Genomic DNA, 15,407 nt, shown 5'->3' on the forward strand with positions numbered 1-15,407 from the left:
TTGTCTATGTGCATGTGTTTCTCCTCTTTGCTTCTGTTTTCTTTATTTAAACATGTTTTTTTTCTATTTAAATGTATTTTATTAGTTTGCACTTGTTCATCTATTTGCATGTTATGCTGATTTGCACGTGTATTTTTTCTATGTGCATGTGTTTCTCCTTTTTGCTTGTGTTGTCTTGATTTGAACGTGTTTTCCTTCTATTTGCATGTGTTGTTCCCAATTCTCAGTGCTTTGATCTCCCCCGGCCCCCGTAGCTTTACTCTGAAAACCCCCTGCCCGGAAGCCGGCTCGTTTCCGTCTCAGCTTTGACAGCGGCTCCGTTTTCTCCCCTTCACCTCTTTGCTTTCCTTTCTTCCTCCCTCTTTTCTTTCTCTCTTTCACACGCCTGCAGCCCTGCGTGTGTCTGCGTGCTGTGTGCGTGCGTGTGAGTGTGTGTGTGTGAGAGTGTGTGAGTGTGTGTATTTATTCGTGTATTGATGCAGCTCACGTCCAGGCACCGAGCTCCCTCCTCGTCCTCCTTCCGATGAGAAGACGGAAAAGATGGAGCTGCACATTCTGGAGCACAGCCTGAAGGTGGCGAGCATCGAGAAGGAGGGGATCCAGGTCTGCACACACGCACTGATCAAACTCGCCTTCCTCGCCTCCAGGACACGGTACGTAACTTACACCCCCGCCCCTCCTCCCCTGGGGTTGCCGGAGGGTCGTGGGGACCCGTGGGACCCCTCTGGGGGGGCTAGCGGGACTCGACCCACCTGCAGCCGGGGTCCTGAGCCGGTGTCGAGGCTTAAATCTGCAGGTTTCCCAACGCAGTCTGGTTCTGAGAGTGTGTCCCCGGTCTGCAGGCCCATCCTTGTTTGTGTGTGTCATTTTGTAGCTGTGTGTGTGTCTGTTTGCGTGCGTGAGAGTGTGCATGAATGTGTGTGTGTGTAGGTGAGAGAGTGTGTGTGTTGGTTCCTGTACTTATTCCTTTGTGAAGACCCTTTAAACCACAGACCCTACAGTTTGACCGGTCCTCACTTTTTTACCAAGGTCTGTTTGAGGGTTAGGTTAGAGTTAGGGTTAGGCCTTTTAGTTTGAATGGTTAGGGACTAGGGAATATGTTATGCCATTGTATTATGTGTTTGTGTGTGTGAGAGTGTGCATGAATGTGTGCGTGTAGGTGAGAAAGTGTGTGTGTTGGTTCCTGTACTTATTCCTTTGTGAGGACCCTTTAAACCACAGACCCTACAGTTTGTCCGGTCCTCACTTTTTTACCAAGGTCTGTTTGAGGGTGAGGTTAGAGTTAGGGTTAGGCCTTTTAGTTTGAATGACTAGGGACTAGATATTGTATTATGCCATTGTATTGTGTGTTTGTGTGTGTGAGAGTGTGCATGAATGTGTGTGTGTAGGTGAGAGAGTGTGTGTGTGTGTTGGTTCCTGTACTTATTCCTTTGTGAAGACCCTTTAAACCACAGACCCTACAAGTGAGGACAGTTTGACTGGTCCTCACTTTTTACCAAGGTCTGTTTGAGGGTTAGGTTAGAATTAGGGTTAGGCCTTTTAGTTTGAATGACTAGGGACTAGGGATTGTATTATGCCATTGTATTGTGTGTGTGAAAGTGTGCATGAATGTATGTGTGTGTGTGTAGGTGAGACAGTGTGTGTGTGTGTGTGTGTTGGTTCCTGTACTCATTCCTTTGTGAGGACCCTTTAAACCACAGACCCTACAAGTGAGGACGGTTTGACCGGTCCTCATTTTTTTATCAAGGTCTGTTTGAGGGTGAGGTTAGAATTAGGGTTAGGCCTTTTAGTTTGAATGGTTGGGGACTAGATATTGTATTATGCCATTTTATTGTGTGTTTGTGTGTGTGAGAGTGTGCATGAATGTGTGCGTGTAGGTGAGAGAGTGTGTGTGTTGGTTCTTGTACTTATTCCTTTGTGAGGACCCTTTAAACCACAGACCCTACAAGTGAGGACAGTTTGACCGGTCCTCACTTTTTTACCAAGGTCTGTTTGAGGGTTAGGTCATAATTAGGGTTAGGCCTTTTAGTTTGAATGGTTGGGGACTAGATATTGTATTATGCCATTTTATTGTGTGTTTGTGTGTGTGAGAGTGTGCATGAATGTGTGCGTGTAGGTGAGAGAGTGTGTGTGTTGGTTCTTGTACTTATTCCTTAGTGAGGACCCTTTAAACCACAGACCCTACAAGTGAGGACAGTTTGACAGGTCCTCACTTTTTACCAAGGTCTGTTTGAGGGTTAGGTCAGAATTAAGGTTAGGCCTTTTAGTTTGAATGGTTAGGGACTAGGGACTAGAGATTGTATTATGCCATTTTATTGTGTGTTTGTGTGCATGAATGTGTGTGTGTAGGTGAGACAGTGTGTGTGTTGGTTCCTGTATTTATTCCTTTGTGAGGACCCTTTAAACCACAGACCCTACAAGTGAGGACAGGTTGACCGGTCCTCACTTTTTACCAAGGTCTGTTTGAGGGTGAGGTTAGAATTAGGGTTAGGCCTTTTAGTTTGACTGGTTAGGTACTAGGGAATGTATTATGCCATTGTATTGTGTGTGTGTGTGTTTGTGTGTCCCTCTCTATCTCAACCACATCTGACAGACTTGAATCCTGCACAATAAAGTTCCTTCACTGCCGTTCTCCGCCTCAGGGATCTCTTGTTGAAATAGTCCAGGCGGAGAAATGAGAACAGACGTTTACACTTGTTCTCTGTGGTCTAATTATTAATATCAGCCTGAGAAAGTTATTTCATATCGCAAACACACTGGCTGTTTGCTCCACCGAGCCTCTTGTCCTTCAGGTGAAAGCGAACCACCCGTGTTGTGTTTGAATGATTGTTGTCCTCAGGTGATGCCAACATCCCTAACAACTGGTGTAACAACAGCCAGGAAGGACTGGTGACCCTTATGGTTTTGATTATGACCCCACACTGGTTAAATCCTCTTGGTCTCTACAACCAAGTCCAGTTCCCTTCAGTTTAGTCTTGAATAGCCAGACTGGAGAATGGTGATGAAGACTCTGATAGTGAATTGTTGGCCTGGTTACTGTCCTCTTGCCCATTTGTATTTATATAAGATTCCAATGGGGGACTTGCATGTACATAGAAGAGAATAATAAGGCTAATATTACTATTAATAATAACAATCATTATATAACAACACCAATACCTATGTTATTCCAACTTTCCATGCTTTTGATACTCAATGGCCTTGATGTATAAAGCTGTCCCTCCCCCTTTATATTTATTATAATAGTATTAAGATCTGAAGAAACATGAAATTACGTTTGAGAAAAAGTCGGCTTCTTAACTCGCATCAACAACTTTCAGCCTTATTAGTTTTCTGTAGAAGTTTTTAATGACTTTTTAATTTTTCTGCAGGCGATAAACCTAATTGAAGTTAATGTAATGAACTTTCCTAAATACTCCCTGTAAATGCTCCGTGATCCACTGCTAACAAAGACTCATATGCTGAGTCTCTGCAGTGATTTGCTGTTTCATTGTTCCTCTGGGTGGACGTTGTCAAAGTTAGTCATGGTGTATTGCTCATAATGACATGATCGTGATTAGAGGAGTATTATCAGCCCGGGCACGAGACAAAAAGATCCGGCTCTCGTCAGCCCAATGTCCTCGCTTTACAAAAAACACACTGGGAGTCAAAGTGACACTTGACAGCTCATTTAATTCCAAGAGAAAATGCTGCTGTTCCCATAGAGGGCTCTGCTCGGAGTCTTTCTGTTATTAGCCCGTCGCTCTTCACACCTTTCAGCCAAATATGAAGTGCGAGCATTCAATGGCCCGGCCTGTAAAGAATGTGATTATCACAGGAGTGTTGTGCTCAGTGTTTTTCCAGCGCGCTGCTCTGCACTGTGCCTCAGAAAGTCTGCTGGACATGATGTCAAAAACAAAACAATATCCCAAACGGCCACAGAGCCTTTTTGTTTTTGTAAATTTAATCTTGTCAAACTGCCACGCACACACACAACGATAATTGCGACACAGTATTTTAGAAAAGGGTCTTAAACAAAATGGATTCTGTCATTTGAAAAGGAAACAGTGGATGTAATTTGAAAATGTTCAATACCATCGGAAATCTGAAACCTGTGTTTTGGTACCAATATGAAATCATACTTGTATAATGGCAATTCACTGTTTATATAGAATAACGACGCATCTCAACTTCCTCCCATTGTATAGAAAATAAACAAAATACTCAATATAGTTTTTGGTTTGTTTATTTGTTTATAAGCAAGATTACACAAAAACTGGTTTAGGGATATCTTTTTTACCATTTTCTCAAAATAAGGAATGGAACCTGATGAAAAAAGGGGAGTGATAAATGTATGTCTGTGTCATTTGTTGCAGCCATATTGAATTTAATGGGTCTGTTGTGATTTAGCAGAGGGATTCTGCTGCTCGATATAAACCCTCGATATCACAGACCCTCATCACTGTTGAACAACAACCAACATATATGTCGTCCATCTTTATTTACAATTTATGGACTAACCTGTGACGTAACTTGCATATATACATTTTAAATCATGAATTAATATATGTGACTCCTTTCTCTCCCTCCCTTCCAGATGCAAGTTCTTCAGTTTGACGGAGACTCCGGAGGACTACACCATCATCGTGGACGAGGAAGGCTTTAAAGGTGGGCCCTCGCTCTGCAGGTCTTTAGCGTCACTGTGGCAACCATAGATCGGGGCGGCAGGAAGAAGAGATCACGTTGTGTAATCTCTGATTCTCTCCGGTTCCACGTATCTTCTTCTGCCAATGTTTGAGCACTCTTTGTCATTATGGACGTGAGGCCGAGCGGCTGCTGGCGGTGCTTTGTGGTCGGCTGAGTGACTGAATCCATGTCATTACACACCCTCTTCCAGGGTGACCCTCCTCGGTTACCCTGGAGACCACAGGCTGTTTGTTGCGTAACTGGCTCAGGTATTTTCTACTGGTGACCGGCTCTGAGTGGGTCTGTGCCCGTTTTCTATTCAAACTTAACTATGAAACATTTATTCAACTTTGAAAAGAAACCGAATATGGACATGCATTATTTATCAGGGATAATTGAGGTACACTTAGTACGAGGCTATAAGAATATTATTAAAAACTGAATTAGCTTCCTAATCTGGATCAGCTAACAATTATTTTCATTCTTTGATTATTCTGCTGATTTATTTTTTTTCAATCAACTAAACCTCTGAGAGTTTAGTTTGCAGACATTTAATATTCAAACTAGAATCAACAGTTTGGCTTCAGTTTAACTCACTTAGGTTCATTACAAATCCAAATGTGTGTCACTGCCGCTGTGACTGAAGTGTACTTTGTGTGTTTCTACTTCAGTTAATCCAATACCAGCAGAAACAACCTCTTCTCAAAGTGTATTTGCTCTGTTGTCTGTCTGTTCCCAGAACTGCCCCAGTCGGAGCACATCAGCGTCGCCGATGCCACGTGGTTGGCCCTCAATGTGGTGTCAGGGGGCGGCAACGCCTCCAACTCACAACCCATCGGGGTCACCAAGATCGCCAAATCGGTCATCGCACCGCTGGCCGACCACAACATCTCTGTTTTCATGCTGTCGACGTATCAGACGGACTTTATTTTGGTGAGTGTGGATGAGAATAATCCAGGATGATGTTTGCAAACCTCTTCTACATGATCACAGAACATTTACATGGTTTGTGACGGTCGAAGCTGTCGATCCGTTTCTATAACTTCAAATAACTGATTCAAACCGAACTTATCTGAAACACAAACGCTTTTATATACATCAGTTTGATAAGAACTACCTGAAATAATGGAAAACGTCAGAAGTTTTTATTTTTTGTGTACTTTGACTTTGTAGTTTGGCCCATATCCTGTCCACTAACATGGGGGAGCTCGGGTTTATGACCTATACTACATCCAGCCACCAGGGGGCCATTGAGATGCTTTGGCTTAACCTTTGGGGGCCATCATGTCATCAATCTTTAAATACAGTTTGTGAAGAAGAAATAAAATGAATTTAGAGGAAATATTTTAGAAACTCAATGTAAAATACAGTTAAATGCATCATAGAGTTGATTTAAACATTAAAACAAAATAGAAGATTAAAAAATGACACTTAAATAGAATAAAAGCAGGGAATACAAATCTCATCTCAGTTGTAATGGAAATATTTAGGAAAAGATTCTATGATGGCATCAAGTGTATTTATCTGTATGTTCAGTGAAAACCTGTGTAATGGATGAAATTGAAAATTAGATTTTCTTATTGCTGCTTCACAATAAAAGCCTCCCTGGTTTTCACCGGTTGAATGCTTTTAATGCGAAGCTGTGGTTGAGCTGCAGGAGAGTAAACAAACAGTAATATACAGGTTTATATACAGTACTTACATCGAGATTCACTTAATTACTAATGTAAATATATTGAATGAAACGAAAGGGAAGTGGTTTTGTGTTTGCAGGTTAATCGTGTGTGTGTTTAAGTGTTTTCAATGTGGTTCAGAGGAAAAGCTTTAAAAGCCACATTACGTATCTATTATACAACAACTGGCAACACAATTGTTTGTGTCCGAATGGCTGACGCAAAAAAGCAATAACCTCGGATCTAATGCACCTTCCTCCGCCCACTTCCTTTTGATTTAGGAAGAAATCCTCTCCCATACCGAAGCATTTTTTGCTACTGGGATTCTTTTTTTTATTGCCTTGCTTCAGTGGAAAAAAAACAAGGTCTGCTGAGCAGCTCTGGCATGTTTATGAAACTGAAAGAAAGCTGAAAAAAACCCTGTGTGGACGTTGATAATCTGTTACATAAAGGGATCAGCAGCTCAGCCTCTTTCTGGAATTCCAGGTATCATACTCCCGTCTCTGGGCTGGCTGCTCCCAACCATAATCCTTATGATTGGTGGTATCAGATTTTTTTTTAAAGAGGCGAAGCCCTGCTGGGCTCACACCCATCAGGTCTCCCACTGTGTGGGTTGTGTTACAGAGCAGGAGACAGAGCAGGAGACAGAGCAGGAGACAGAGCAGGAGACAGAGCAGGAGACAGAGCAGGAGACAGAGCAGGAGACAGAGCATCATAAGATTTGAGGGGTTGTGTATTTTTCATTCCCAGGATCTTTTATGTTACATAAAGCAGTAAAGCTGACCCCAATGATGAATGCACTCATTTAGACGGAGCATTACGTTTCTGCACACACACACACACACACACACACACACACACACACACACACACACACACACACACACACACGAAAACAATATTCACAAGATCTTTATCATTGCTGTAAGGCATTAACCCATTATGTAATTATTATTATATATTTTTAAAAGTTTTTTTTTTGTTTTTCCCGTGGTCAGGTTCGAGAGCGAGACCTGCCGATGGTCATGCACACGCTGTCTTCCGAGTTCACGTTGCTGCGGGTGGTCAACGGCGAGACTGTTGCCGCGCACAATCTGGGAGTCACCAACGGATTTGTAAAACCTAAACTAGGTACAGTGTGCATGTGTATTTGTGTGTTTTTGTATGGAAACAAATTATGAAAAGTAGGACACAACTCAAACTGAACCTCAATCCAAACAGCTGAAATATCATCTTACTGTGTCACAATAAAGATGCAAAACATAAGATTTGAAAACTCAATAGTGTAATTGAATACCAGATGAATGTCATTTTGAATTTATAAATACACCATGATAGAGTTTTGTGTTCATTCAACAGTGGAAGTGAAAAGGAACAGAAGCTGTGAACCAAACTGTTTCAAGTTGAAACCATAATCGAAAGCAAATAGCAAACTTATCTCAGTTTAATATTGGTTTTCATGGAGTGTGCAGCTCCAATATTAATACTCTGTTACTAAACTAATCTTTTGACCTTGGAACTAACTGTTGTAGACTTTCACTCATCGTGAAGCACATTTCAAACAGTCACAGTTTCCACCAAAGAGATAAAGAGAAGAACAAGAATCAAATAAAGGGCTGAAAATGAAACGTGTCTTTGGAAGAGAACATTTAATTATAAAAGGGAAACTGGTCCAAAGCTTTGCAGCTGCTGTATTAAACCTGGACCAATTAACAACCAGACAAAGTTCAAACCGATGTCTTTTTGTACTTGTTGGTTTTTAAGTTAAGCTCTGAAGTTCATTCTTGACCTATTTGCAGCTTTCCAAAATGTAACGAGACTGAATGTATCTTATTTCCACGTAGACTTTATCTGCATATTTCTCACGTAGCTGTTTCCCTGCTTCGTGTTGTTAATCCTAGTTTTTTGTTCTTCAGTGCCCCGGCCCATCATTCACCCTCTATCTAGTCCCAGCAACATGTTCTGTGTGACCAGCCTGGACCCAGACACTCTGCCCTCTGTAGCCACCCTGCTCATGGACGTCATGTTCTACTCTGGAGGGTAAGAACCTGCTCGTCTTACTTGAAAAATACAAAAGGACTTTTAATTGTGTCGTATTCATCTCAGAGCTGAAGATGAAAACGATTGAGAACTCGCGGATCTGTTTAGTTTGAATGCACGAGTGAGTTGTTGGAGAGAAGATTACTCTCAGAGGAACAACAATGAAAGAAATCCATTCATGTTTGTTTTCAGCTTTTTATTCTCTGAAATACAAATTCAAGGAAACCCACATCTGTTTTCCCATGAAAGGTTTTCTCTTGACCTCCTTAATCTTTCCTGATCAAAATCTGGGTTCACGTTTGATGTCTGACGTCTGTGGTTAAAGCAGGACGGACTCTCGGTTCTCTCACTTCTTTAAATCCCTGCTTTCCTCTGAAGGCAGCAGGACACATTTATTGATGAACCTGCAGCTTCTGATTGGAATAGTACGTCTTCACCTCTTTTCCAACTTTATTTTTTGGGGCAAATGTTGGGTTGTGTGTGTTAATCTTAACAAAAAAGCGTAACTGTGCAAACACACTTTACGATATAATTGAACCATTTATGACATGAGATCCAATAGAATTAAAACTTATGTAAGATTTGAATTCTTTGCTTATTTAAACGCCCTCAACAACATGTTTGTGTTGTTTATTTCAATGTTTGTTGCACAAGTTACACAAACAAAGAGCCGCAGCTTCTGCCTCTGGCTGCAGATTTGTGGTTGTGTGTGTGTGTCTGTGTGTTTTCCGGTCGTGCTCTGCACCATCCAAACAACAACAGCATGATTTCCTGGAGAAGCCTGGTTCCTTGTGTTGCTGTGGTCACGCGTCACAGTGCTTCGAGTCCACTGATGTGACTGAGGGCAGATTTATTGATTAACCCTTTTACACAATAATGCACCGTGCGCTCTGAGCCTGATGTTGTGCACTTGAGATTAAATCAGGACAATGTTCGTTAAGAGTTAACATTATTTGATGGTTATGTTTCGACTCTGCGTTTGTCTGATAGTTTGCAGGATTATGTAAAATCTCCTCGACTGATTTCCATAAGATTTTGTGGAGAGTTGGGACAAAACCTGTTGATCGTGGATTTTACTTTAACATTGTGATGCATTTCTAGATCGGACCGTACAGTGTGCGCACATAAACTGTGACCTTTGTCTTTTCCATTTCTAAAATCGCAGCATGTATGCCTGTTGTAGGGCTCGGGTTAGTTACCCTTGTCGGTTCCTTGCTTGCTAACTTCTGGCTTCTCTCTGCCTAAGTAGTGAATCTCTACTGAAAACTCCTGGTGCTCGCAGGCAATTTACCAACACAACCTTTAATGTGAAGCTAGTTCGACAAACATGTGATTTCTAGTCACACTGAGCTCTGTCCTTTCCTCCTCAGGCCCAAAGAGCCCGGAGCCTCGAGTGAAGACTCCAGCCACATCCGCTTCTTCTCCTTCTCGCTGATCGAGGGCTACATCTCCCTGGTCATGGACGAGCAGACCACTCAAAGGTTGAGATCAGGAAAACGCCGCCGTGTCATTAACCAAGCTCGTGCTCTCAAGACGTGGTTTCCTCGTAGCCGGGACTCAACTGGGACATTATGTTTATGCGGGGGAACAAATTCATGATTGTTGTTTAAGGGAGCTATTAGTTTGTTGCTAAGCAATAACGGAGCAGTCGGGCGTCACAGCGGGTTTCAGTCTGACTCATTTATTCTCCGCTGCGTCCCGCTCTTTTTCACAGTAGAGTCTAATTAAGCAGAACGGCTATAAGGAACCGGAGCAGCTGCGGACCCCATGTGGTCGCTCCTCCATTAGCACATCTCATCGTCCATTCACAAATGAGGGGTCCCTTTTACAAAATGGGTCAGGCGTGACTTAAAGGCATTTGGAGGTTAAACAGTAATTGGACCAAACTTTTTTATTAAATGAAGTTAATGTTTTGATAGAGCAGCATGTAGGTCAGCGTTGTTTATGTAATATTTAATGTGTTGCCTTAAAGGAATAGGTCACCCATTTGATTGTTATTACTCAGAGAGTTGGACAGAGTTTACCTGCTGCTCCTCGTGTGTGGGAACAGTTAATAGTTAGCTTGTAGCTTCTCGTGCTGCACGTCGTCCACACACTCGGTTTCTGAGGTTTGATAACTACAGAGGAACAAAGACGTGGTTTAACCCACGAGGACACAGAATAAAAACACTCTTTAAAACCTCAGCACTAAAGCCTGAGGGTTTTCTGAAGCGCAATGTTTATGTAAACGTACATTTCTAAGCCTCTGAAGCAGAAAGAGACATTAAATAATGATATTTGATCGCTTAAAGATTTGTCTTTCATGCAAATCGTTTACAATTCCCTAAATATTGTATTATTTTAAAAAAACAGCTATTTATTGCATCTTATATTAAAAAAAAATATCTGTTTTTGACCTGTTCAATTTTTACTCTGTTTTCTTCAAGGTTTCCAAACAACGTGCTCTTCACCAGTGCTTCTGGTGAACTTTGGAAAATGGTTCGTATCGGGGGACAACCTCTAGGCTTCGGTGAGAAAACTTTCCTTTTATTTAACAGAGGTTGGTTAGGTGAAACTAAATCAGCTCACAAAATATTGAATAAATAATAGTGATGAGTAAAACTGTCTTTATTTTTCTTTCTGCAGACGAGTGCGGCATCGTGGCTCAGATATCAGAACCTCTGGCAACAGCCGACATTCCAGCGTACTACATTAGCACCTTCAAGTTCGACCACGCCCTGGTGAGAGAGGATAATAAAACCTTCAATGTGCTGTAGGATTAGTGGATCATCTAAAAATCAATTCCCCATTATTTTGACAGCTAATTTGTCCATGCAGCAACAAGACATTCCAATAAAAACTCAAATAAACATCATTTATACAGCGACTCTGAAGACACAGCTACAAGTTGCCCTACGAGTTAAAATGTACTTTTGTTTTCTCCAGGTTCCTGAAGAAAACATCCAAAGCGTGATCGGAGCTCTGCGGACGGAGAGCGCGTCGCAGTGAGAGAAACCACGAGGAGACGAGCGTTTTCACAAGTCACTTAGTTCAAACGTGTATCATGTCCAAAAAGTGCCAAGAGTGTATCGGCGGAGGACTGAGGACGGGCTCCGCGAGAAGGAAGAGGTGTAAGCACAGAGTGAGGGTGGAGTTAGTTGTTTTTCTTTCTGACAGTGTGATGGGGATGATGCCTTTTTGTTACTGTATCATTTTATGGGTTTCTTGACCCTCACTCCTTCTTCGTTTCTCCTCCACTGCTCTGCTAGTTTGAGTTTTGACCCGACTGACTTTCTTTTCCTCTCTAAAGCTGCTTATTCCCACTCCCTGACCCTCGTGAGCACCATACTGTATTAGTTACAAAATTCCTCTGATGGAAGGATGACGAATGTACTCTGAAAAAAAAGAACGAGATTTATACATATATTTATATATCTATATATGTGTGTGTATATCTCAAGTTCTCAATTTCTTTTTTGGTTTGGTTTTGTTTTTGTTTTTCCACAGGTCATTTTTCTCAGTGCCAAGATGTTTGATGCCTGATTTGATGCCTTTGTCAAAATACTTTACATGTGTGCAATTGAAGGAGACAATTTGGGCGTTGACAGGCGTTATATGGTTTGTTTGGTTGTTGTTGTTTTTTTTTTTTTGTTGCTTTTATTAGCTGCTGAACATGTTTTAATTACAGAAAGTAGACTGTCAGACTTCAGAGGTTAAATTCAGTCGCCTCGTCTGGTGAAACATGAAGTGAATCATGATGAGAAATTCATCTTTTAGTGCTCGTGTAAGTTTTATTCTTTCGCACTGTGAGCAACTTGGTCAGCACAGAATCTGCAGAATGTACCCACGCACGTTTTAAACAGAGAAAATCGATTGTTATTTATCTATCTATGGTTGATTTTTTTTTTTTTTTAATTGATTCTACGCTAGAAAGCACAGGTTGTGCACAGTTGCACTTGATTAGTTAATTAAAAGATTATTTAATGTAGGAAAATATATAATAATCAATGAAATGTTGGATGTTTGATTTAATCATTTAATCTACTTAACATTTCTCTTTTACGTTGTAAATTAAAATCCAGATAGAAAGTAGAGAGGATCACACCAGCTGTTAATGTTCTGACCTGCGAGTCACATTTTTATTTTCAATCAGCGTTAACTCCCGGGTCAATGACATGAAAAATAAATAATTGCTTATGCTTAGCTTAGCATAAAAAACAGGGAAACAGTCGCCTGGCTTGGTCCAAATGAATAAATAAAATACAACTTCAGGCAAAAACTCCACAGAAACTAACAAATCTTTTTTTATTAATCTCAGCACTTACAAACATCAAATCCATATTTTCCGTTTCTGACAGAATTCTCGATAACGTAGAGTATCTGGAATAAAGAGATTTGTTCGTCGACAGATAATTAACACAACGTAAAAAGCAGTAAAAGAGTTCAACGCTTTTTTTTCCGATCGAGTTGCTCACGGTGTGAATCTGCAGTAAGAACCTGACGATACATCCCATAATGAAAAATGTTTGCATCGGTCATGATAAAAAAAATTACTGAGCCACTTTGATAGTGTACTACAATAATGACAAAGCATAAGCTAAGGTTCACATAGGGGAAGGGGGTGTGTGTCCATGTCGGTGTTGAAGCCACCGCCACTCCCCCCCCCCACGCCCCAACTCAGTCTGCACTTTAACGCAGGTTCACCCCCACAGGCCTGCTGTCATGATGTGAAAACGGAGGGAGGGAGGGAGGGATATAGGGGGGGGGAGTTTTCTGTTGGTCTTAAGCATTTGGTGATGATGTTTTTTTCGTTTCTTATTCTTTCATGACACCTTGCACCTAACAGCAGCCGTTCTCCTGACCGGCACCGATCAGCAGAGCCCATATTTATCAGTGTTAACACGCGAGGAGGTGACATTTCTTCTGACTCCATTTCAAAGACAAAACGTCTCAAAGCTTTTCATTTGGAGCTTCTTGTGTGGAAAAAATAAATAAATAAACAAGCTTCTTTTTTGAGCTTGACACGTGTTCAGTTTTTTTTTGCTTTTCTGTAAGTGTCTGTACTCAACTAGGTGCTGTCACACTCCTTTGATCCTGATGTGTTCTCTGATCACTGTGTTCTAAAGCGCTTCCAGATTAAATGTGAATCCGATTATCCAGTCAAACTTCTTTGCATTTGCCCGTCAACATAAAACTACACCAAGATATTATCTATGGGTTTAATTCCTGCAAGTTTATTCATGGTCATAATATTGAATTTAATACACTAAGGTTACATATGACCATATTATTATATCTATTACATTTGTGGAGCGTAAAGGGCTTTTCAGGGTCAACACAAAACCTGTGCAACATACAAAGATTACACAAAGGATGTAAATAATGAAACCTGCATTTAAAACATACGTATTGTACATAAACAAATATTCAAACACATACAAGCAAAAATACAAACATCGGAAGTCAAATCTATCATTTAAATAATTTTGATTAAATAAAACGAAATCACTGGGGACGTATTAGTCATTTCCACCATCAGCAGCATTTTTCTTCATCCGTCCACAGAGGCTGAGCCGTCACATGGTTCCTAATGGGCCGATGTGCATGAGCGATCACATCACTGTTCCTCTGGAACGTATGAACCATCTGGAAAATCTGAAATTTGAACACGTTTGATGCTGAAATCCACAAACAGTGGTGACGTGTTAAGAGTCACGACACCTCAGCTAATCCCGACTTTATCTCCATGACGTCCGATTCTATCTCTGAACCTAAACTTATGGAGAAAAGAAACAAGAAGCCTGCGCCTGATTAAAATCAGAGGAAACAACACAACTTTAGACTTTGGCACGTCTTGTATGAAGGTTGACAGGTTGTCCACAGGGTGGCGCTAGAGAGAGACTGGCTGCAGCCTCTGGGGACCATGACCACAGTCAATTTCACAGCCCATTGGATTGTTATCGCTTTAATAAGCCTGGGATTTTTTTAATATTATCAAAAATAAACATCTTGGGAAAACTGTTCCAACTTCAGACTTATCTCATTTCCTCTTTATTCTCCATATGCAAAGTAAAATAATCTCTGATTTTGTTGGAATTTCCTCTCCACTGTTCTCTTTACATTCCCAGAAGAAAGATTTGCAAATGGAGAGTAAAGTGGAAATGTTGAGATAAAAACTTGTAATGTCGTGAAAAAGTTCAGAATAAAACTAAGGTCTGATAATCTTTTTGTAAAGTGCATATCAAGAACAAAGTCCAAATGTTGAGTTCCTGATTTAGTTCGACTTTATTCTCAAAATTTCAAATTTAATCTTGATGGTTCCACTTTAACTTGAAAAATTATCTTATTTTATTAGACGTTTTTATACATCTCGACTTTGTTGACAATTTAACTCAACATTTACTCCTGATGTGCAAAATTTAAAAAATGTCCTCACTTCTATGACTTTATTTTCTAAATTCAGAATGAACGGAATGTTTTATTTCTGCCCTGGTGCTCCTCTGCACCTGGAGGAGGAGGAGGAGGAGGAGGAGGAGGAGGAGGAGGAGGAGGAGGAGGAGGAGGAGGAGGAGGAGGAGGAGGAGGAGGAGGAGCTGTTCCAGCTGCAGCCTCTATGAGGAGCAGGGTCAGAGGAGCACACATGTTGGTGTTTTCTCTTATCATGATCATCTTTCTTCTTACATAACCTCCCTGCAGCTCACTGCTGTGTCACCTCTCGCTTCCCACTCACTCCAACTCAAAGTGAAGACTCCAGTGGAGCCACGTGCATTCAGGAAAACATCCGATCCTGCTGATGCATGACTTGTCACAGAGGGAAATCTTCACCCACACACCAGACGAAACCTTTACGAGTCAGTGAGTCAGCGTTTCATCCAGACAGAGAACAACAACAATCACACAGAGCTGCCCACTGCTGTCACCTCACAAGGCCTCTGGATATGGAAGCTCTAACTTTCCACTAACGTCTTCACCTGAAAGTCACTTTGACGAGAACCTAAACTCAATGTCCACTTAGTGTCTACTGGACACAATATTTACCAGGTTATGTTT

At 41.2% G+C, this 15,407-nt stretch overlaps 1 protein-coding gene across 1 annotated transcript; it reads left to right on the forward strand.

The window, feature by feature from the left end:
* Positions 1-304: 304 nt before the first annotated feature.
* castor2 (cytosolic arginine sensor for mTORC1 subunit 2) lies at positions 305-13,095 on the forward strand. The gene is made up of 9 exons (XM_061085762.1): positions 305-653; positions 4,577-4,647; positions 5,405-5,598; positions 7,337-7,469; positions 8,255-8,378; positions 9,749-9,859; positions 10,805-10,887; positions 11,004-11,098; positions 11,304-13,095. Exons 1-9 carry the CDS (start codon positions 541-543, stop codon positions 11,364-11,366), a joined length of 987 nt encoding a protein of 328 aa, XP_060941745.1. The 5' UTR covers positions 305-540; the 3' UTR covers positions 11,367-13,095.
* Positions 13,096-15,407: the final 2,312 nt, after the last annotated feature.

Source organism: Limanda limanda, chromosome 14 (genome assembly GCF_963576545.1).
Source record: "Limanda limanda chromosome 14, fLimLim1.1, whole genome shotgun sequence".
Lineage (NCBI taxonomy): Eukaryota > Metazoa > Chordata > Actinopteri > Pleuronectiformes > Pleuronectidae > Limanda > Limanda limanda.